Source organism: Erpetoichthys calabaricus, chromosome 5, assembly GCF_900747795.2.
Source record: "Erpetoichthys calabaricus chromosome 5, fErpCal1.3, whole genome shotgun sequence".
In the NCBI taxonomy this organism is placed as follows: domain Eukaryota; kingdom Metazoa; phylum Chordata; class Cladistia; order Polypteriformes; family Polypteridae; genus Erpetoichthys; species Erpetoichthys calabaricus.
The window spans coordinates 229,064,139-229,088,532 of NC_041398.2; the positions used below are offsets into that span (position 1 = coordinate 229,064,139).

Genomic DNA, 24,394 nt, shown 5'->3' on the forward strand with positions numbered 1-24,394 from the left:
CCAACCCGCTGAATCCGAACACAGGGTCACGGGGGTCTGCTGGAGCCAATCCCAGCCAACACAGGGCACAAGGCAGGAACCAATCCCGGGCAGGGTGCCAACCCACCGCAGGGCACACACAAACACACCCACACACCAAGCACACGCTAGGGCAAAGTTAGAATCGCCAATCCACCTAACCTGCATGTCTTTGGACTGTGGGAGGAAACCGGAGCACCCAGAGGAAACCCACGCAGACATGGGGAGAACATGCAAACTCCACACAGGGAGGACCTGGGAAGCGAACCCGGGTCCCCAGGTCTCCCAACTGCGAGGCAGCAGCGCTACCCACTGCGCCACCGTGCCGCCCCACCTAAATCATAACTGGCACAAATGATTGCTTTAAGAAGTCCCATTATAAGTTTAATGGAGACCACCTGTCTGGGGTTTCCTAGCAAATCCTAGCCTAATCTACACAATGAAGACAAAAGAACACTCCAAGCAACTTCATGAAAAGATGATTGAAAAGCATAAATCAGGAGATGGAGACAAGAACATATCCAAGTCGCTGAAGATCCCTTGGAGTCCAGTTAAACCAATCATTAAGAAATTGGAAAAGTATGGCAGAGCTGCAAATCTGCATAGACCAAGCCAGCCACAAAACTGAGCGATCATGCAAGAAGAAAACTAGTGAGGGAGACCACCAAGACATAAGTCTGAAGGAGTTACAAGCTCCAGTGGGTGAGATTGGAAAGACTGGGCAGACAGCAATCACCAGGCGCACCTTTATGGGAGAGTGGTAAAGAGAAAGCCACTGTTTATAAACATACACAACATTTTGGTATAACAAACATGGAAGACTGTGAAGTCACCTGGAAGAAGGTTCTGTGGTCTGCTAAGTCCAAAATGTAGTTTTTTTTGGCCATCAGACTAAATGTCATGTCAAGCACATTGTCAAAATCACCCAATCCCTCCAGTAAAGCATGGTGATGTCAGCATCATGCTGAGGGAATGCTTTTCTGCAGCAGACCCATGGAAGGCTTGTGAGGGTCATGGGGAAAATAGATGCAATAAAATGCAAGGAAATCCTGGAGGAAAACCTGATGCAGCTTGCAAGGAACCTGCACTTTGGGAGAAGATTTGTTTTCCGGCAAGACTAACCAAACACAATGAAGAGAAAAGAACTCTGTAAACAACTCTGGGAAAAGTTAATTAGAAAGCACGCATGAGGGGATGGAGTCCTGGAGGAAAACCTGTTGTAGTCTGTGTGAAGGACAGCCAGGTCCCATGCCCGGCAGGGACGCCCCTACTGCACCTGTTCCGGGGGAGCTACCATGGACAGCTCAATACCTCCCCCAGGACACTTGGTGGCAGCCTCCCTGGCGGACGATGATTCCCCAACCTGGCGCATGGCTCCATGGGACATGGAGTCCTCCACAGTCTGGTTGGGGGCTCGGATGGCCGCAAGGGGGAGCTGCATGGACTTTGCAGCCCGGCTGGTCAATTCCTCAGCCCCACCCGGAAATGCAATTAGGCCCAGGTGATCATACACCTGGAATGCTTCCGGGTGGGGTATAAAAAAGGCCAGCCACCACCACTCAGGAGGGCCAGAGTTGGGAGGAAGGAGACGAAGCTTGCGGAGGAGTGGTGGGAGAGAAGAGTGTGCTATTGTGTGGTGTAGGAAGAGGTGCTTTTGGGACTGTGTATTGCCTGTGGGTCACGGGGAAGACGTGCGCCCACGGGTGAAGAAGGAAATAAAGCCCTTGTGTTTTATACGTGCCTCTGTGTCATTCTGTGCCGGGTCGGGCGCTATATAGCGCCTTTCTACATCTGCAAGAAACCTGCACATTGGAAGAAGACAACAACCCCAAGCATTAAGCCAAAACTAGACAGAAATAGCTTAAAAACAACATTGTTATTGTCCTGGAGTGGCCGAGTCGGGGTCCAACTGAGAATTTGTGGCTGGATTTGAAAAAGGCTGTTCATCCACAGTTTCCGTGCAAGCTGACAGGGCTTGGGCAGTTTTGCAATGAAAAATGGAGGAAAATGGCGGTGTCCAGATGTGCAAAGCAGGCTGAGAGAAAGAGACAGACCTGTGCATACAGACAGAAGGCTGTCATGGCTGCCAAAGGTGCATCTAACTAAACACCGATTTAAAGGGGCGGGATACTGTACTTATGTAATTAATTATTATGTGGTTTATAATTTTAATTAATTTAGACCACTTTGACCTTAATGAGTCTCTTTCTGTTCATCACTGCCAAAACCAGCAATTAAACCCAGTATGATTTAATATTGTATACCAATAAAATGTGAAAACTTCCAAGAGGTGAACAGACACTGTACATGTGGGCGCACATTCTGATCAAGTACACTTAATTATTAGCATCTGACATGAATGACCTGCAGTGCTAAGAAATGGCAGCAGTAAAGATTTGCCTACTTTTTCACATAATGGGTTTTGCTTCTTATGTTATTTTTGTGTTGAGTAAATAAATGTAAAATAATATTTTGCTATGAGTAAGATTCATCTAATTTTAGTACTTGGGTCAGGAATAGATGATTGTAGATTATGTCTCCTTTTTTAAAAAAAAACTTATAGAATTGAAAGAAGACATATTTATTTTTAGAAATGACTATATTCAGTACCACACTTCTTTATTCAGGAAAGCAGGTAAGCCTTACAGGATGAAAGAGATTAACGTCTCTTTTCCTTCCATGATCGTGTTACAAATTGTTCCCTTGTTACTCAACACAAGTAATCTACTGTCCTTCTTTAAGTAACGGTCACTGAAAAAATAAACTGGCAATCAGTTGAATGTTAATGAAGAACAGAACTGTCAATCTGGAAAATTAAGTAAATGGTGTGATGGGTGGCCGGAATCCTTACCTGGCCAGGACGGCCAGAATGTGGAAGGACTGGGGGAAAGAGTAGTTGTGGGACAGTGTCTCCCCTGAACCGAAAGAGGGCAGCCCCCTTGGTTTCCAGTGGGGCCACAGATTATGAGCATGGTAGCTCAATCCTGTTGGAACCTTTGACCAGTGCTAGGGGGTGCATGGGCCTTTCCAGGGCCTTATCTGGTCACCCGGAAGTGTGGCCGGAAGAAGCTCGTTAGGCAACTGGAGTCCATCCAGGTGCCTTATAAAAAGGAGCCGCCTCACTCCATAAGTTGTCCAGAATCGGGAGGAGAGGAGAAAGCCTGAAAAGGAGTGGAGGGAGAAGGACTGGCGGCAAGAAGGGACTGAATGATATTGGTGTGTTGTGTTGATTGGTATTTTGGGCATGTCAAAGCTGTAAATAAACGTGTGTAGTGTGGCAAAACTTATCTCCTGCCTGTGTCCGGGTTAGAATGGAGGTATGCCCCCTAGTGGCTCACAATGGTGAATTCTGATATGCACGTAGCATTTGATAAACAAGCTAATTCAAACAGAAGGGAGCCTGAAACAACACAAAGCGGATCACATTTCTGTCTTTGTGCTGCCAATGAAATGAGCAGGTGCTAAGATATGCAGCAGGTGACAAAGATGAAAATGAATCAACAATGTCTTGACAACAGTTGGACAGTATCCAGTTGCAATATAATACACATTGTCCCACACGTGTGCATAGGGGGCAGCTTAAGAGCACTAGTGCTGGTAATTACCCCTCGAACAATGTGGTGGCGCTATGTTCTAATGATACCTTTCTTTAACCCTCTGCAGAATGGAAGAATGATGGTTGCTCCACCACTGATGTCAATTCTGTTGTCCAACCTCCTGGATCCGCCTCTTCCTGCCTGGATCTCATATTATCGGAGGATCGGCCATTTTGAGAATAGATTGATTCTGAGCTCTCGTCTGAAAAGATGCATCCGCAACTTGTTGCATGTTTTTTTTTGGTTTATAACCTTTATAATTATATAGGGTCACCAGTGTGGTGCCCTAACTCTTTGACAATGTGTTGTTCCCTCTTTGCAATGCGTAGGGCAAAACCCAGCTTGCCCACCATCAAAATCAGTGGTACAAAATTAAACAAAGGAGAAAAACACAAGACATTTCAGTTTCTGGATTGTTAGCTCCCATGCCTGCCATATTGGTGACAACTTCTACAATTTGTATACCTGAAGTACCTTCTATTTGTTTACTGACAGACAGTGGATTGGCTTCTTTTTATTAGTTTAATGAAAGTACACATGAAAGGAAAAAGAATTTGTCACTGTTAGAAAGGCACTAGTATGCCTTCTAAAAGGAACACATCACACTGTCTTTCTTTTGTCCATGACAATACCACCTACTTGACGGAATGAATGCTGCTCCAATTTAGGAAAGAAGAAATAACGATTTCATTTAAAACGGTGCTTTTCCAGTCTTATATTTGGCAATATAGCAATTGAAGAAGAGCCACAGATGAAATAAAAATTGTATTTTTTGTCAATGTTTGCTTTTAAGTCTAAAAAACATTGATTTCAAAGGATAAAAACAAAATAATTTTCTTTCCAAGGTTGACCCAGTCAGGGATGCAGCTAAGTTTTTTTTTTATTTTAGATTAGTAGCAAATAAGGATTGTAGTGTGGAGACTATTGTGTTTTCTTGTACTTTGGACAACACAGTTATAACAACTGTATACCTAAGAACAGAGAAATTTATAGAATAATGATGAATTTATGAAGTGCAGAGATAATTTTAAACACCCAGCATAACAATTATAGGGCAGCAAGACTTATGTATTAATAAAGAATAATGCAGAATTGACAGAGATGGCAAGCACACAAATTTCTTAAGGGACATTGGTAATGTAAAAAACTGGACCGTGGCTGTCCATTTGTCCAGGATTTTAAATCACCTGCAGCTCGCAAACCGTTTGAACTATTGACCTGAAATTTGGTACACATATACTACATAAAGTCTACTATCCCTTTCAGGGTGTTGATTGACCTCCAAGGTTATTCCTCTTTTTATTTTTATTTTATTTTATTGTAGAATCAACTCTCTGCAGCGGCCAGCAGGGTGGATGTGCAGCGCATGCGTTGCGTACGGGCGCCGTTCTCATCCCTACCACCTTCGCCATCACTTCCCCTACCTCTTCATATCTTAAATCATTCTTGAGGCAGATTGAAGACTTAAGTGCCAGCTCAAGCGAAAAATAAAAGAAAACATACTAAGTAAGTGCAGCACAAACACTGACTTAATCAGTTTTAATGTGAAAAGATGGCGACAAAAGAAGAGACGAAGCAGTTCGCTAGGGTGGAGAAAACAAGAGCTGCTCAGGAAGCAGCAAGAGCATCAACCTCTGAGCAAACAAATGCTAAACGTACAGAGAAAGAGGATAAAACAAGGAATGCTCAAGTCAAGTGTATTCACTGCATGTTATCGTGCAATGTGCCATTACTGGTCGGATATAATACACTACTGTGGCTGTCTGTTTGTCTGTCCAGGACTTTAAATCACCTGTAGCTCGCAAACCTATTGACCTGAAATATGGTACATGTATACTATGTGGCCTCTACTGTCCGCTTTTGGGGTATGATTTTTATTACTCTTTTTATTTTTTATTTTATTTTATTATAGAATCAACTCTTGCCAGCAGGGCGGCCATGCAGCGCATGCGTACGGGCACCATTCTCATCCCTACCATCATCACTATCACTTCCCCTACCTCTTCATATCTTAAATTATTCTTGAGGCAGATTGAAGGCTTAAGTTCCAGCTTAAGTGAAAAATTAAGAAAAACATACTAAGTAATTGCAGCACAAACACTGACTTAATCAGTTTTAATGCGGAAAGATGTTGACAGAAGAAGAGAAGAAGCAGGCTGCTAGGGTGGAGAAAAGAAGATCTGCTCAGGAAGCGGCAAGTACATCAACCTCTGAGCAAATGAATGCTAAACATACAGAGAAAGAGGATGAAAACTATAAGTGTATTCACTGCACGTTATCATGCAGTCCGCCATTACTGGTAGAAGGATAAAGCTGATGTAACACACAATGAAAATTTGGGAAAGGTTTATAGAAAGAAGTCTTAGACAAAAGACCACCATAGGGGAGGAGCAGTTTGGTTTTATACCAAAGAGAGGAACAATTGATGCGGTCTTTGCATGGAGGCATCTCATAGGAAAGCATCAATTAAAACAGAAAGGTCTGTATATGGTGTTTATTGATTTGGATAAGGCTTATGATGAGTACTAAGTCAAGAGGTTTGGAGGTCCACGAGAGAGAAAGGAGGGCCAGAGAAGTGTGTGAGAATTGTTCATGATATGTAAGAGGGAGTGAAGATCTGGGTTAAAAGCAGTGTTGAGGTAACAGACTAGACCTCAGTTAAGTTAGGTCTGCACCAGGGATCTTCTATAAGTCCTAACCTCTTTGACCTGATTATGGATGTTTTGAGTCATGGGATAAAAGACCAATCCCCCTGGTGCATGCTTTTGGCTGATGACATTGTGTGTTGTGTAGCACCAGAAAAGAGGAAGTGGAAAGGAAGTTGGGAGAATCGAGAATGGCTTTGGAAGACAAAGGAGTGAAGATAAATAGGAAGAAGACAGATGATAACCCACAGAGTGCAGTGTGGATAGAACAATTGGAAGAAGGTATCAGGAGTGTTGTGTGATCAAAGAATTAAAGTAAGGTTAAAGTTAACTTTTTTAAGACAGTGGTAATATCAGCAATAACATATGGAGGTGAGGTGTGGGCAGTAAAGTGAGCACAGGAGAAGCTGGACATGACAGAAATGAGAACGATGAAATGAATGTGTGGAGTTAGAAAACAGCACACAATGAAAAATGAGACAATCGTAGAACAACAAAAGTGGGAGAGATATCTAAGAAAGTGCAGGAAAGTAGATAGAAGTGGTATAGAGATGTGATGATTAGAAACAATTAATATGTGGTCTAAAGAGTGATGGGAATGGAAATATGGGGAAGAGAAGGTGAGGGAGGCCAAAGCAGAGGTTGATGGATAAAGTAGAAGAGGATCTTAAGGTAGAGGGTCTGACTGGAGAGGAGGTGCAGGACCAAGCTGTATGGAGAAGGTTGATCAAGCATATCGACCCCACATAGAAGTGGGAAAAGATAAAGAAGAAGAAGAGGAAGAATGTAATATAATAAGTTTACATTACAGAGTATAGAAGACAGCAATAGAAAATTCAAATGAAATCAAAATGTGTTATTATGCTACCAGTCAGTAACTTAATATACCATAAATGTACACAAATATAGAGGAGCCAAATTTGGATAATTAAGAAGCCATTGAATTAAAAAACAAGTTTCATTAAAAGCAAAAATGAGTTTCTATTTAAGAAATGTTTGAACAAAAATGGTGGCCCTCCAGGAACTGAGTTAGAGTGCCTGAGTTAGCTGATCATTAGCTGGCTTGCTTTGAATCATATTATTATTTAGCTGCCAGTGAAAGGAAAAAGAAGCAATTAAAAGTTCTGAATATTAAAAAGCAAGTCCATTATATTTATGGAAATAGAACTTTTTTTTTTTATTAGCAGCAGTGATTGGTTACTAATTGAGAAAGAGGCTAGAAAGGAAACAAGGAGACACTATGGCCCTCCAGGACCTGAGACTAATGATTTACTTACACTGTATTATGCTGATAACTATTCTGTTTATATTATATTATTTTTATATTGCAAAACATCATGGTTTTCTCAGATTTTTTCAGCTTACGTTTCGGTGATGTTAGATTTTTCTAAGTCTCATGGGCCTGTGCTTGATCCAGTAAAGTAATATATTTTCCCTTTCTTCTACTTTCCAACAATATGAAGTTTAGGTTCACTTATGATTCTAAATGGGCACAGTGGGCTTGTGTGAGTGTATCCCATGATGGATTGGAATTTCATGTAGTTCTGGTGCATTTTCTAGGGAACATAAACTCCCTGAAAAACAGTTCCTTTTATTTCACAACCAATTGCTAGCTCAAAATCACACATACATTTTAATACATATCATAAAATAATTCAACATTGCAGAAAAAAATGTAGCTTGACTTTAATACTGATCTAACACCTTAAAATTAATAGTTACTGGGGCACAGGAAGGCAGCACATCATCTGAGCAAATGTCTCTGGTGCAGCAGGATCTTGTATGGGTTTCTCATCTGCTACAAAGTCTTTGAAGTCACTTAGTTTGGGGAAAAGATCCACGGGATGGATTGCTCACCGAATTCCAACAAGACAGCATTCAGATATTAAATCATTATATTAAACAGCCAGCCAGAAATAGGGCTGATTTTTGAATCATCTTATCATTATCTTACTCTCCAATAGACCACACTGTAGCCCAGCGCACTAGCCACTGCAGACTGGTAGAACATCGCCTGTAACTTCTTGCACACATTACAAGAATCTCTCCTTTTTGTACAGCAGATCTAAGTTATCCCCTTAATCCAATCCACTGTTTATATGGACAACCAGTTATGTGTAGGACTGCATAGATTATGGCAATTGATTTTGTGAGCGCCCTGACTGAAGTCCACAATCAACTCCTTTACGATATCAGTGTTTACTTGTAAGTGGTTCGCTCTGTTGTCCATCACCACCTTTCTATTCCTTTTCTCATCTAAACTGTTGATTCAGTCAGCAATGGAGGAGTACTCTAAGAATTACAGTATATGCTGTCACAGGAGGCTGGGGGTGGTACCCAGCCGGGATGCCCAGACCACGGGTGGGGGGGGGGGCGACCACCCTGGTGGCTTTAGGGACCACAGGAACAGAGCTTAGAAGCTCAAGCCTATAGGAGCCCGTGGTCACCGTCAGGGAGTGCCCCAATGCCTACGGAGCCCTGGCCCTCAGCACTTCCGCTACACCTGGAAGTGCTGGGGAGAAGAAGACCAGGGACACCCGGAGTGCTTCCGGGTGTGCAGTCGGTACTTCCGCCACACTGGGGAGTGCCGGTGGAGGCTAAACGGGAGACACCTGGAGCACATCCGGGTGTGTACAAAAGGGGCCACCTCCCTCCATTTGATGGCTGGAGTCGGGAGTGCACAGGACGAAGTCTTGGTGGAGAGGAGTGGAGGCGGACCTGAAGAGACAAAGGCATTGTGAGGCCTGGACGTTTGGGGGAGTTTTGGGTTTGTGTGTGTATCACTTCTAAATAATAGTAGTATAATAAATGTGTGATTGTGCTTTAAACATGTCTACCTGCCTGTGTCCGGGCTGCCTTCCACAATACATTAGCTGGATTGCTTTGTATGTAAAATTGGAGGTGTAGAGGATGAAAACAAAGGGAGAAAAGCTGCTGAGCTGCAGACTACTGTCTTTGACATACAGTCCTGGAGCCTCACAAACTGCTGCTTGTTTACTACAGAAGAGTACAGAAGTATAATAGATAGCCGTCAGACTCCTGAATGTTTGCTTTCGTCATCCTACCTCTTAAGACTGAGCCGAGACATCCTGAGAAAGCAGCTCATTTTTTTGCATCTGCGATGTAGTTCTTTTGATCATTCCCCACCACTCATGACCATAGGTGAGGGTTGTTTCCTTAAGAGGCATTAGCTCTCCGGAAATGTGTTCTTTTCAGTTGCGGCGTTTTAATTAACCTGAATTTAAACAATTATAAATTAAAAAGGTATTATCCCCCCCCAGCATGCAATATGATGGTTACAAGATTACATGAGAAGTATAAGGATAATTTAGCTCATTTTACTGACGGTTTCACGCGGTATTACAGACGGGAAGCTTATGACAGACTATCAAGCATGTGGGGGTCTTGACCAACGCAGTCTGCCATCTTTCGTCGCCACGCTGAAAGGATTTTCACAGATGGAGGACATAATCTTCCGCCCGTTAGTTTCAGTGTATTGGCCGTAGGTCCATTCTTATATACTGGTTGCTCCACGTGCAGGATCCTTCTCTGGATCCAAACAAGGACAGGAAAGGACTCAAACCCCACCTTCAAAAATACAGGAATAGCACAATGCCTACATGCAGTTCTCATTCTCTCAACAAGGAAAGCAGATTTCTGTGCTGACAGAGGACAGAAATATACTAGTCTGTCTTTAGGCTGACTATTCAATTCTCCAGTTGTCTTTGGCTCTCTAGTCCTGTGCTTGGCTCGGCAAATCTAAATGCTGATGCTGAGCCCCTGCGTACCATACTTGGTCTGCCTGTATGAATGAGTCCATAACAGTGGGCACAGAGAACAGTGACATTAAACTTAATAACAAAACATATTATAACAAGGGTAGGATCAAAGATTGACAATGACTGATGGGTACAACATCCACATAACTGTGGTCATTGTTCTGATCCACCAGTTGATCTTCTGCTCCCTTTCTTCCTCACTCAAGAACCTAGAGACACTTACAGTCCCCTACTTGAGGCAGAACCTCATCCCCAACCAGGAGAGAGCACTCTACCCTTTTCTAGTTGAGAACCATAATCTTGGACTTGGAGGTGCCAATCCTCATCCCAGCCACTCCAAACTTTTTCTCCAAAGTGCCCGAGTGTATATCTAAAATCCCAGCTTGATAAAGTCAACAGATCCACATTGTCTGCAAAAAGCAGAGATACACTGCTGAGAGTCACCAAACTGGACACCCTCTACTCCTTGACTGCACCTAGAAATTCTGTCCATAAACATGGAACACAGTATTTCAACATGTTCATAAATATTTACTTTTTTTCTGCCTTGTTTTGGAAAATTGCTTGGAGCTATGGAATATGAGTAAGTTTAATTGTTCATTTTAAATCTTTTCCCTGCATGTTTTATTGTATGTGCTTTGCAGTGAGATCATTATCTTATTTCAACGAAGCAGATTAACATTCAATATTATGCTTCTGTACTGGTGGCACTCCAAGTTTTTCTTTTCTTTCTTGCTTTTCTCAAATATAGATAATATTAAATTACTTTATTAAATTTAAGTAATGTAGAATGACTGGATGGAGCTTTTGATCTTTTGGCCTGTGAAACCATACAACCCCTTTTCTCACCTCTATGGGTATCTCACCATAGAAGATGTTATCAACTTGGAGATTTAAGTTCACCATATTAGCCATTAGTCACTGGGAATTCTCTAGTTTTACCTCTTTTATAACTTTAATTTTCCCTTTACTATTGTAGGAGGAGAACAGGCATCCTGACTGGGAAGGAGGAGGGTTTCTTACCCAGATGGGAGGCAGGAGTCAAAAGACAGGTGGAGTGGCCGATGGGACAGAAAAATAACTTTGTGTCCAGGCATTATGATATAATGGATGGAATAACAGAAGCTGAGAGTTCCATCCTCCATATGTCAGGTGGCAGTGGTCCTCATATGGCAGCCCAGTTGGGACACCAGCAGGGGTGCTTGGGAGCTGGAGTCCAGAAGAGCAGCCCTGTCAGGATCCCTGGGTGTTGATAGAGGGCGCTGTTGGAAGGGGATCTCCCTATTTTATTTATGACCCGGAAGTGCTTCCTGGAAGACATGGAGTGACACTGGAAGCATTCCCAGGTCTGGGTTAAAAGGGAGCTTGCAGCCTCACATCAATGAGTCAGAGTTGTGAAGCAGAGGACTTCACTCGGCGGTGGAGAGAAGGAGGAAGAATTGTTTTGTTATTGTTATTATTGCATATTGTTATTGTGGCTGATTGCTGGTGAGGCTTGTGAAGAGGTGTTTGGAAGAATGAAAATCCTTTATGTGCTGTATTGCTGTGTCTGTGATTTGGGGCTCTCTGGCGGCCCCTTGTGGTCACACTATTTATAAAGCACTTTGAGCAACACTTACATGTGACAATGTGCTATATAAATAAATGTTGCTGAGAGGCATTTAACAGTCATCCAGCCCAGGATACTTAAAATGACATTCCTCATCAGACTAGAACAACTGGTTCTTGCCCTCAATGCTTTCTCTTTTGATACAAGCTTTTTTCATCACGTCTGCGGAGTTGCAGTGGGTACTAGAATGGGATCTAGCTATGCCAACATCTTCGTTGGCTAGGCGGAAGAGAGTTTCTTGATTCCTTCCATGCCTTTGTACCAGATTTGACCAAAAGAAATATCAACAAATGTGTTTATACTGCCTGTTACTCCAGAAGTCAGCTACAGGAATTCAGTAATGATTTTACCAGCTCTCCTCCATCTCTCTGGTTTACAGTAGATGTTTCTACTACACCTCCACCATTTATAGACATCAGCGTTTCTTTCAGCTTTCTAAGACTTAAAACCTCTCTGCTTTAAGCCAACAGTCTGACTCCAAGGCGTACCAAAAACTTCCTACCTCCTTCATAATCCCTGAGATGTCTGTAATGAGGCACTCAGGATCCCTGATAGAGGATACTCTTCTCAGATTGTGGACAGGGCCCACAATCACACCAGGAGTAGATGCCATAACATCCACTCTAAAATGAACTCAATAATGAAACTCATATCCCACTGGTCCTCCCAAACCACCCTAACGCTCTATCTCTCCCACAAGTCATCAAACAAAATTGCCCCATTTTGCAGACTGATCTTTCCACAGAAGTGAATTTTTAGCAACTTTCCCTTGATTTCCTTCTGTCAACCACCTAACCAATGCAAATTTCTTGTGTGCAACTCACTTCACAGAGGAGATCCACACTCCTCAACAGGCTCTTTGAGCTGCAACAGGAGTCGATGTGTCACTTACAAATATGTCACCAACAGCACCCTTGTATCTGGTCCCCCTGGTAGATTCAATATTAAACAACAGGCCTGTTGCTAGTCTAAAAATCTTATTTACTGCATTTCTTGTAGGAAGTGGAAAAACTTAGAGCTGCATGGAAGATGCAAATAAATACAGAAAGCAGTGACTTTATTATTCACTTTGACTTGTAATCCTTCACAATCAGTATAAAGTCAAGATATTTAATGTATAGTCTGGTCAACTTCATTTTTCCGTAAATATATTATACATCCATTCTGGCCATTAAGGGTCTGCAACACATTCCAAAAAAGTTGAGGTGGGGCCATTTAGGGCTAATAAAAGAAAATAATGATGTGAAACAGATGATGTGCAACATGTGAGTTAAATCGTGCTTTGGTATAAAAGCTGCATTCAGAAAAAGTCTAGTCCTTTAGTAGCAAAGATGGGCCAAGGATCACCAATTTTCCTACAAATGCATGAGAAAATCATTTAAAAGTTTAAAACCAATGTTTCTCAAAGATATATCAGAAGGAATTAGGGTATTTCTCCCTCAGCAGTGAATACTTTAATTAAGAGGTTCAAGAAATATGAAGAAATTTTGGTGCATAAAGGGCAAGAGCACAAGGCCAAGATAACTGCCTGTGAGCTCCGATTACTGAGACGGCCCTGCATCAAAGACCGTCATTCATCAATAAGTGAAAGAACCACATGAGCTCAAGAGTACTTTGGAAAACCTTTATCAAGTAATACAAAACATAGTTACACCCATAAATGCCAGTTATAACTGTACTGTACAAAAAGCCATATGTTAACAGTGTTCAGAAATGCCACCAACTACTCTGGGCTCTGAGGTATCTGGAATGGACCATCACATAGTGGAAATGTGTAATGTGGTCAAATAAATTAATATTTTAATTCTTTTTTGGAAGAAATTCATCTTGTGTCCTCTGGACCAAAGAAGAAAAGGACCATCCAGACTGTAAACTGCTACAAGTCCAGACGTCGACGTCTGTCATGGTATTGGGGTTGTCTCAGTGCCCTGGCCAAGGGTTACTTTTTACTTCTGCAAAGGCACCATTAATGATGAAAAGTACATACAGATTCTGCAGGAACATATGCTACTTTCAAGACAACATCTTTCACATGGAAGTCCATGCATATTTCACCAATTTAATGTAGCACCAACCACATTGTGTGAGCATTATAAAAGCACGGCTGCATAGGAAAAAGATTCAGGTGCTCGACTAGCCTGCTCCCAGTTGAGAAGGTGAAGACCCCATACTGTAACACACCTGCATACTTGTTTGTAAGAAGAACAGGACAAAACAAAACCTGAAACACTCAATAAATTGGTATCTTCAATGCCTAAATGTTAAGTGTTGTGAGAAGAAAAGATCATATTACAAAGGGGTAAATTCGTTACTGCCCAAAGTTTTTTTGAAATAAGATGTAAGTATCAAAATCAAAGTAAGTGCTTATTTTTGGAAAAAAAAAAACAAAAAAACAATAAAATTCATTACTTGTAGCGTCAAGTAATAGGCTGTGTCACACACGTGCACATGGGAGGTAGCTAAAGGGCTTGAGTAGGGACAGTTCCGAGACATACCGGGATGTGGCAGAGTGCACTGACTCTTTTTCTCCCTTGCCTGCAGACCATTCACGAGAGATTTCACCTGGTCCTCTTGATGCCAAACCAATGGAAGAAGAACTTGCTGGCTCCGGCCCCTGTGATGTCACATCCGGGCTCGCACCAATGGCAGAAGACCTACAAGAGCCAGATCCCTTTGACTTCACTTCCTGTCTTCCCCTTTAAAGCCTCCACCTTTTCCCTATTCCTTTAGTTCTGTTTTGGACTCAGTTTTATGCACATCAGTGCTGTATCACTCAGAAAGCAACTTTGCAGCCAGGAAACCAGATTATACGGGTGGCTGCCCCAAACCTTTATATGACTCTGTCTCGAGTTTGTGACAGCTGTTATTTTGTTTTCAGGTCACAGATCACTTACTATCATGCTTTCTGGTTTTATTAGCATTTTCTATACCATCTCAACTTCTTCCAATTTGGGGGCTTTACATAGATGAAACAGGGAGATGGCTAGCAGACCATTTCAGGGAGCACATTGAGCTGTTAAAATAAAGCCTGTGGTGAAACACTACACATCCATTTTCTTTGTGTTCTTTCACAGGGCTTCAAAGACACTTTCTAAAACAGAACAGGCTAAGCTCATTCTCAGCCTGCGATCACATACTTCTCCAGGTCTGAATGACCAACTACCGTTTTCATTTCTCTCGTCATCTTCTCTAATGGCAGCTTTTTATGCCGTTGCTTTATTTCCTCCTTTCACTCCTATATTTATTACCTGTCATTTTCTTTTTCCTCGTAAGTTACATACCTGATGAAGGCCCTGCAGCTGAAATTCTGTATCTATAACTTTCTTTCTTTTTCAGCGTGGACATAATCTTTTACCTTTTTTTTTCTTTGTTGTTTACTTTCTTTGAGTAGATAGATAGATAGATAGATAGATAGATAGATAGATAGATAGATAGATAGATAGATAGATAGATAGATAGATAGATAGATAGATAGATAGATAGAAAGGCACTATATGATAGATAGATAGATAGATAGATAGATAGATAGATAGATAGATAGATAGATAGATAGATAGATAGATAGATAGATAGATAGATAGATAGATAGAGGCACTATATGATAGATAGATAGATAGATAGATAGATAGATAGATAGATAGATAGATAGATAGATAGATAGATAGATAGATAGATAGATAGATAGATAGATAGATAGATAGATAGATAGATAGATAGATAGATAGATAGATAGATAGATAGATACTTTATTAATCCCAATGGGAAATTCACATACTCCAGCAGCAGCATACTGATACAAAAAGCAATATTAAATTAAAGAGTGATAAAAATGCAGGTAAAAACAGACAATAACTTTGAATAATGTTAATGTACTGAGAATAGTGCCATATAAATGTAATGAATTATTATTTGTTTACTTTCTCCGCACAACATCATCACTCCCACTCATTCAGAAACCCCTTTCAATCAAGCAGGCATTCTAAATGGTTAATATGCCTCGTTTTAGTGCATGTGTGACCAAAGTTAAGTGACGTATACCAGGAAAGCTGACCCATCCAAATTCCAAGGTTGAGAACCAATGCATTTCCCAGATTCTTCCAAGGATGGCATATGTATGAACAAAGCTAGAAAACTGTTAATCGTAAGAGACTTGGCTGTTAACAAATGAAAATCTTGCTTCATTACCAAAAGCTCATTTTCTTAGGTTATCAATGAGAAAAGTGTCTGGAAATAGTTAGGGTTTTTTTTCTAGAGCTCCACTCCATTCAAACCAACAAATTTGTTAAGCCCACTTACAGCAGACTCAGCCAGGAGATTGAAGCGTGTGCTGTAGCGGAGCTACATAACAGTATATTATATGTTTGTGCTGAGTGTGTTTTGTTTTCATTGTCCCGTTACTGGCCATTATATGTGCGTCAGTGAATGCTGTCCTCGTAGTGCAGAGGGGAAGGATGATGGAGAGAGACCGCAGCCCCGAGATGGAAATCACCTGTTTACACACCAGATACATCCGGAACATTTTACATTTAAAAAAGAGTAGCGAAGGTGAAAGAGAGAGGCGAGAGGTGAGGAGAGAGAGAGTAGACAGAAGACAATTTAACCATCCATCTACAAACTCATCACTGCTATTTATTGCTACCAGTCCTACATCATGACAGCCAGAGCTAAGGAACCCCGGTGTTTGAATTTATTCCAACCATTGCCAGGACTTTTATGGTGAGGTTATTTTGTTGTCGGGAGGAAGCACAATATCACTACAACCAGTTTCAATACCACCAGACTTTATTTTGGACACATTTTTCACCCCATTTTCAATTGCTGTGTTTATCCAATCCATGTTTGTATTTGTGTTATGTGGTTTTGTTGATTGTTCAGGGCCGAGGGAGGGTTAATGTAAATATTTGTATATCTGTATCTTATATATAGTAATTAGTCACTGGTGTTTTGGGATAAGTGGTGGTTTGCGTGCACATATATATTTATTATTGAATATTTGTCTGTCTTTTATTTTCCAGTGTTTAATTTTACATATCTGTTTACTGTTTCTGGTTATTTTGTAGTGTCGGGAAAAGTAAGACAACTTGTAAGGAGTACAGCTTGTTATTAGAGCAAGAAACCTCTGGTAATCCAAGGAATAAGTCTTGGTAGTGTAGTGGCTGGTCTGGGTAAGGGGTCGGCCGTTACAAGTGCTATCGGCACATCCCATAGAAACTCAACTTAGCACAGCCTTATTGAACAGTAAAAATCAGTAACACGTATCTTTGTATTCTTGCTGCTTCATATTTGATTGACCTAATTTTCAATTTCCAATCAATAGTGTTAGTTATGAATCAAATGTGTCTTTGTGATATATGTACATTTCCCCAAACAATGCATAAACACATTAGCAATAAATAGATGCATGAAAAGCAGCATTGGACAAATAGTGCTCACCAATTTATTTCATTAAAAAATGTGGTGAGTTGCTATGGATCTTTTGGTTGACCTTTATCAATCAAGCCTACATTTTATCTTTCTACAACAAAAAGTCTTTGTAGCTACAGGAAAGAAACATACCCAACAATACCTTACAAACTCCATTCACGCAGATGTTTCTGTTTTTGTTGACCGTGAAACATGGAGTCCCATCAATTACAGCATCCAGCATTTTTTCAGAAAATTTTCCAGTCTTTGGCTGACAATGGAGTTCACAGGGATATTCTAGTAGAAGAAAAAAAAAATTCTGAATAATTTTCATATGATATCTACTGTTAGTAGACTGTTAGGAAAAAATGCAAACTCATCCATTGAAATATAAATCTAAAACACAAGAAATTGTGCAGAAAGTGAAGAGGTCTGTATATTTTCTGAATCCACTGTATATACATTCAGGCAGGTATCATCCTCTAGAGGCAAAGACAAACTGGAACTGCAAACAACAAGGCTAACAACAAAGCCACTGCTAACTCTTTGCATGTCCTTTAGCAAGTAAATAAAATGTCTGTCTCACAACTGTACAGCATGCAAATGTAGTCTTTTATTATATTATCACTTACGCATTTCCTTGTTTCACTTCTTACCCTCAGCCAGAAGGAACAGAACCAAAAACTAAGTCCTTAACTTGTCCCACACCTATGCTTCTACTGGTAAAAATCCAATAAATGTGAACAACCAGAAGAAGGAACCATTAGACAGTGACAGAAGAGGACACTGCATGATTTGTATACTGGTGTTTCCCAATTAGTTGGAACCCCAATCCTTTATCTTTGCTTTGTAATGATTTTACAGGAGCAAATTCAGATGTATTTGTTGTTTATATATATCCAACCACACTTAAAATACATGAAAAGATGGCAAATATATTGTTTCTCATATTGGGGAAATAAAATCATTTTAAAATGATAATCTCTCACAACCTGAGTCCTAAGTTTTGATTGTTTTGCTTCAGGGTAATGTGCTATACCAGGAGTGGGCAGGAGGAGGAGTATAGGAACCTAATCAAGGACTTTGTTAAATGATGCGACTCAAACCACCTACAACTGAACACCAGCAAAACCAAGGAGCTGGTAGTGAATTTTAAGAGGACCAGGCCCCTCATGGACCCCGTGATCATCAGAGGTGACTGTGTGCAGAGGGTACAGACCTATAAATACCTGGGAGTGCAGCTGGATGATAAACTGGACTGGACTGCCAATACTGATGTGCTGTGCAAGAGAGGACAGAGCCAACTATACTTCCTTAGAAGGCTGGCGTCCTTCAACGTCTGCAATAAGATGCTGCAGATGTTTTATTAGACGGTTGTGGTGAGCGCCCTCTTCTACGCGGTGGTGTGCTGGGGAGGCAGCATAAAGAAGAGGGACGCCTCACGCCTAGACAAACTGGTGAGGAAGGCAGGCTCTATTGTAGGCACGGAGCTGGACAGTTTGACATCTGTGGCAGAGTGACGGGCACTGAGCAGACTCCTGTCAATCATGGAGAATCCACTGCATCTACTGAACAGTGTCATCTCCAGACAGAGGAGCAGCTTCAGCGACACACTGCTGTCACTTTCCTGCTCCACTGACAGACGGAGGAGATCGTTCCTCCCCCACACTATGCGACTCTTCAGTTCCAGCCTAGGGGGGTAAACGTTAACATTTTACAAAGTTACTGTCTGTTATACCTGCATTTTTATTACTCTTTAATTCGGCATATCAGTATGCTGCTGCTGGAGTATGTGAATTTCCCCTTGGAATTAATAAAGTATCTATCTATCTATCTATCTATCTATCTATCTATCTATCTATCTATCTATCTATCTATCTATCTATCTATCTATCTATCTATCTATCTATCTATCTATCTTTCTATCTATCTATCTATCTATCTATCTATCTATCTATTATATAGTGCCTTTCATATCTATCTATCTATCTATCTATCTATCTATCTATCTATCTATCTATCTATCTATCTATCTATCTATCTATCTATCTATCTATCTATCTATCTATCTATCTATCTATCTATCTATCTATCTATCTATCTATATTGTGTTGTTTTTAATGGCTAAAATGCAGTCTGAGAAATGATGGCTATGAGACTTCTTCATGGCTTTGGAGAAAGCAGACCTCCATGTGTACGATGATGCCTGGCACGGAAGCAGGAAATATCTTTGCAAAATAAGGCAATAATTACTTCAGACTAACACAATTAATTTTCTTGAGTGGCAGGAATAAGTTTCCACATGATTCAGTATGTAAGGCAGCAGTAGAGGTGCGGCAAGGGAAATAACAAAAAGTCCATCTACAACAGACACTGAATGCAGACAAGCAAACAGGAAATGCACTTTCCCTTCTTGAAAAACAGCACCAAGAATCTGTAATAAAACTATTATTTATATTTTCCTTTCATTGTAAGAAAGATGCTTCATAAATGTGAGTCATCTTTTCTTAAATCATAATCTTTGTTGCCTCAAAGTGGATGCATTTGGTAAGTTTAAGGCTTTTGCTTTTATGTTTGGACATTGAGTATCTTCCCCCCATTATAAACTATGAGAACAGACAAGGCATTTTTTAAAATGTACACAAAGTGCTTTTTAGTACTTTAGAACCAAATTTCATGTGGTAAATTAATATACAGTATATCATAATTCTGAAGAAATAACTTTGACGTGAAAAATCATTAACTTATGTTTTCAGGATTGCTGGATAAAATACATATTTCTCTTATTTACTTTCTCCAAGGATGTTACTAACTGGAGTTTTTGTTGTCCTCTCCCCCATTATGAACTAGCTATAGTTATTACAATCACTTAATGGACAGATATTGTTTGGTTTTCCATTTATGTTAATCAGTTTCTACTTTGGTTTCCTTTGTGCTTCAATAAAACTGCATGTTTTTGTGTAACTTGTAAAATTTATACAGGGTGGCCCGCCTCCACTGAGACGACTCCTGCCTTATCTGCCGCTGGATAGAGTGTAGATGAACATGGTAAACGGGCACAGAGAAGTATTGACACATAAGGAGGTCACTTTCAGCATCTTTTGTAAATGTGAGTACCAGATTTGATATTTTTTCTCTTCACCACGTAATGCAGTCATCTTGGTGGAGGCAGGCCATTTTTTCATGGGCCACCCTGTACTTGCATTTTACCTGAGAACTTGTCACAGCGCTCAGTACCTACACTCAACTGATTTCAATTAAATTGAATTATTGTGAAAATATAATGTTGTAGCTTTCAGATGTATTTAGTGTGTAGAATTTCATTGTCCTGTGACCTATGTCAAATAAAGCCTCTAAAAGTAATGTGATTCTCAAATGAGAATACCCATCTGGGATCAACCCATTCAAAAATGGGTAGTGCACGAGTGTCGAACTCCGGTCCTGGAGGGCCGCAGTGGCTGCAGGTTTTCATTCTAACCATCTTCTTCATTAGTGACCAGTTTTGCTGCTAATTAACTTCTTTGGCCTTAGTTTTAATTAACTTGACTCAGGCCCATTAGTCGTCTCTTTTTCCTTAATTAGCAGCCAAACAATAATGAGACATAAAACGAGCTGCCACATGACCAGCTCACCTGAGCCCATCACTCCATATCTGAAAATAAAGGATAATCTCTCAGGTCACCAAAACATTTTGACATTGCTCTTAGAAAAAACAGAAAAATCAACAGTTTTGTAAATGTCTGCTGTGGCAGAATGAGAGTAGCAACAAGCCATGGAATTAAATAACGGGTTTAATTAACAGCAAGAGTTAGCTACTTGTTAAGAGATTGGTTGTCGTGAAATTGGTTGGCTCATTTCACATCTCGGCTGTCATTTAATGAAGAAAGGAATAAATTCAGAAGACCAAATCCTTAAAAACAATGCTAAAAAAATGAAGGGAAAAGAAGTTAATTAGCAGTGAAAACCTGTCACTGATTAGGAAAAGGGTTAGAATGAAAACCTGCAGCCACTGTGGCCCTCCAGGTCCAGAGTTTCAATACCCCTGGTGTAGTAAACTGCAGCAAAATCCTGTGCTGCAAAGGTTACACCCACAGAGCTTCTTCCTAAAAGATTCTCTCCCACTTTCTCCAGTCCATGCATTTTAAACTACCACAGGGGTTGCATGGAGAGAGCAAAAGATACTGAACAAAAGACTTGATGCTGAGTGAAAATAAAACAGCAAAATTGCTGAAATCCATTCAGGAGCTCAGTAGCACAAGGTAACTGATGCTTAATAATGAATTTGCACGTTATACAGACAGATACAGACACCCACACACAGACCACAACAGCTACTGAACTCTACACGTCTGAGAAGTATCTCTTTCTGCTACGATAAATTTCTGTCATTTTAACTATTCTATCACTATGTGGCACAACAACGGCAAACAGAGTTTAGGTAAGTATTGTGGTCTGTTTATATACAACGTGTTAAAAGGCTGCAGCTATTTTGTCATGGCATGATTACATTTCCAGTTTGACAGTAATATCTTTAGTAATTTGTTTAGACGTGCAGTCAGATGATGGATGCTGTGCAGCCTCATCTGCACATCTACTGATGTTGCACGGCAGATTTGTTGATTTGGGTGTTTTGAGTGCTGAAATCTGCATCTCCTGTGGCACTTTGTATCAGCTCTATTAATGGCAGTCCTTTTGACGGAGCATGACAGACCATTTATTTCGAACACATATGTTGCAGTTGATATTTTCATTAAATCAGCTGCCAATTCTTTCAAGCTTACATTGAGTCCTACACTACTGAGAACACACACAACATGTGTGGCAGTGCATTGTTCATATTTACCATTCGTCCAGTGATGTCATCGAATGTCAATGTATAATATGATGCTACAGAAAGGCTTTCCCCGTGCATCAGCTTATTTTTATTAAAACAGGTTTTGCTTATTTTAAAAATGTATAATGTGCTCTCTGTACATGCGACACACATGTATATATCTAATAAAGTTTTTTAGGAGACTTTTCGACTGTAGATGGTTCATGGTAATCAGAGGCTTGTTGTCTGTTAGACCAGATTGACGAGAGCACCACTGATCCCGCCCCTACTTTGAGCTCCACCTTCATTTGATTGGTTTAGAAATGTGACACTCAGTGAGCTGTCTCTATGTTCCTACTCAGTTTTAAGCAAAATTCACTCATGGTTGTCTCCAGATGTACAGTATATACAGTATATTGTATGTCTGGCTTCAGTGAGACTATTAGAATGGTATCATTCCATTTATTTATAATCCATTACAAGATGAGAGAACAGGTTAACAAATGAGACTTGCATAAAGTAATTTCTCATATTTTCAACAACCCATTTCTGAACAAAATAATAAAGTTAATCATGCACAAATATTCATAAGGAACATTTGCACTGCCTGTTAGTAAAAGTGTGACATGGAAGCAAACTACTTCGGCTTGTTAGAATGGAGAAAAAGAAAAGGCTTTGTGTGATCTCTTCAAAGTTATAATTTTAGTAGACTGCCGATACACCAGCGTATATAATGTTATAAATCTGACAGTTTGAACTTTTGGTATTTGTAACCGTTTTACTTGTGGGAAAAATTAAACACTGAAAGTTGGCTCAATGTACTCAATGTCTATTTTAACAAAATAATTAAAATGTGTTCTGACACATTCATATTTCTGTCCTTTCAGAATTGTACCACTTGACTATAAAATGCCTTGGTGAGCAATTATCTACAACATTATGAACAAACAAGCAAACACAGAGAGCTGTGGTTTTCTACAGGTAACATAAGGTTACTTGCTTATTTGATATGAATATAAGAGGAAACCAGGTTATCTGGTTAAAAATAAACACATAAAAATGGGGAGAACGCACAAAATTCACATAGCCAATGCCATTGACCGAATCTTGGACTGTGTAGCTGTGAGATAGCAGGGCCCACTACGACATTACACTGACACCTCTAGGCTGACCCAGCATAATTAAGTGGGAGTGAGAGTGTGCCCTGTGTGATAACGACTCCCAGGGCTCACTATTAGTTGTAATGTTTGCTATTTCCAGGATTGACCACAACTCTCTAGCCCTAACCCTAAGCCTAACCCTATTGGACTAAGTGGGTTAACAAAATGGATGTGTATTTTTGATACAAAAAAATCAAAATTTAAACAATTATTACAGATCTGCTATATTAATAAATGACTTACCACTATTAAAAATAGGAATCCATTCATGAAGTTCATTCCGGTATGGCACAGTGTTAAATTCACTGCACTGCATTTCCCTGAAACTTGGTTTGTCCTCTTCACAGTCTTTGGGATTGCAAATTCGGTATCGCCTGCGCTCACCTGTGCAGTATTTACCACCAAACTGAGGGCTGAAAGAGAGAAAAGCAAAATGTCTGTATTTACGTTTTGTCACACACATGCACATTGGAGGCAGTTGATGGCCCTACTTTATGGGTCATTAATCCCGAATCAAGGGTTGGCAGTGTACACTAACACTTTTTTTTCTTTCTAACACATATCCTCAGAAGGTAAACCGACTTTTAATAAGACAAGTCCATCTGTATCCAGCATTATTATATTTATGAACACAAAAGATGTCTATCTGGCCATCCATTTGCCAATAGAAAATGTGTAATGAAAAACCATGCGTTTATTCTGGAAATATTTTCCTTAAATTATTCAGTAACAAAATTATTCTAAGATGAAGCTAAAACATACTAGTATCGCATTAAGTACTGCATCAATGAGTGGTGAAAAGTAACTTTATTAAACAAATAAGATTTAGAACCTAATGTGATTAAGAATTCTTTTTCTTTTTTAAATTTACTAAATCTTTCTTATTATTATTATTTTTTTTACATAAAAAACTAATATTATGTATTATCATAGTATTTCCCTCTACTTACCCTTTACCTGTTTTCTCAAGGGTAAGTGTATTCGTCAAGTTCGTTATCGGGTTGGTCTACTGTTGCACTTTAAGATGAACATACACATACATAGCTATATGCATACACACAGACCCTAACCATAACCGTGCCCCATGAATGACACACACACATTGATTAACCCGTATCACTTTAAATCACACATCAGCCTGTCACTCAGCACTTCAAGAGACTTACTTATTATCAGCATGAACAACATACGACGTTTTAATGATATCTCAGACCCAAATATTACTTTTGGTCTACAAGAATACATTTAAACATAGAAAGGCTCAGCTCTTTTGACTATAGGCCATTTATCAGCCAAGAATACCTTACTTTACGTACTGTTCCCTACTATTGAGTGGAGCTCTCACTCACAGCCTAAATAAACCTCGCAGCA

At 40.1% G+C, this 24,394-nt stretch overlaps 1 protein-coding gene across 1 annotated transcript in view; it reads right to left on the minus strand.

Moving 5' to 3' along the window:
- Positions 1 to 24,394, minus strand: part of adamts12 (ADAM metallopeptidase with thrombospondin type 1 motif, 12) — a 381,209-nt gene that overhangs the window by 254,080 nt on the left and 102,735 nt on the right. Inside the window, exons 9-10 of the mRNA XM_051928108.1 lie at positions 23,267 to 23,436; positions 17,214 to 17,347 (exon numbers count right to left, since the gene is read on the minus strand). Of these exons, the coding sequence (XP_051784068.1) occupies positions 17,214 to 17,347; positions 23,267 to 23,436 (304 nt within the window). The remainder of the gene's footprint in view (positions 1 to 17,213; positions 17,348 to 23,266; positions 23,437 to 24,394) is intronic.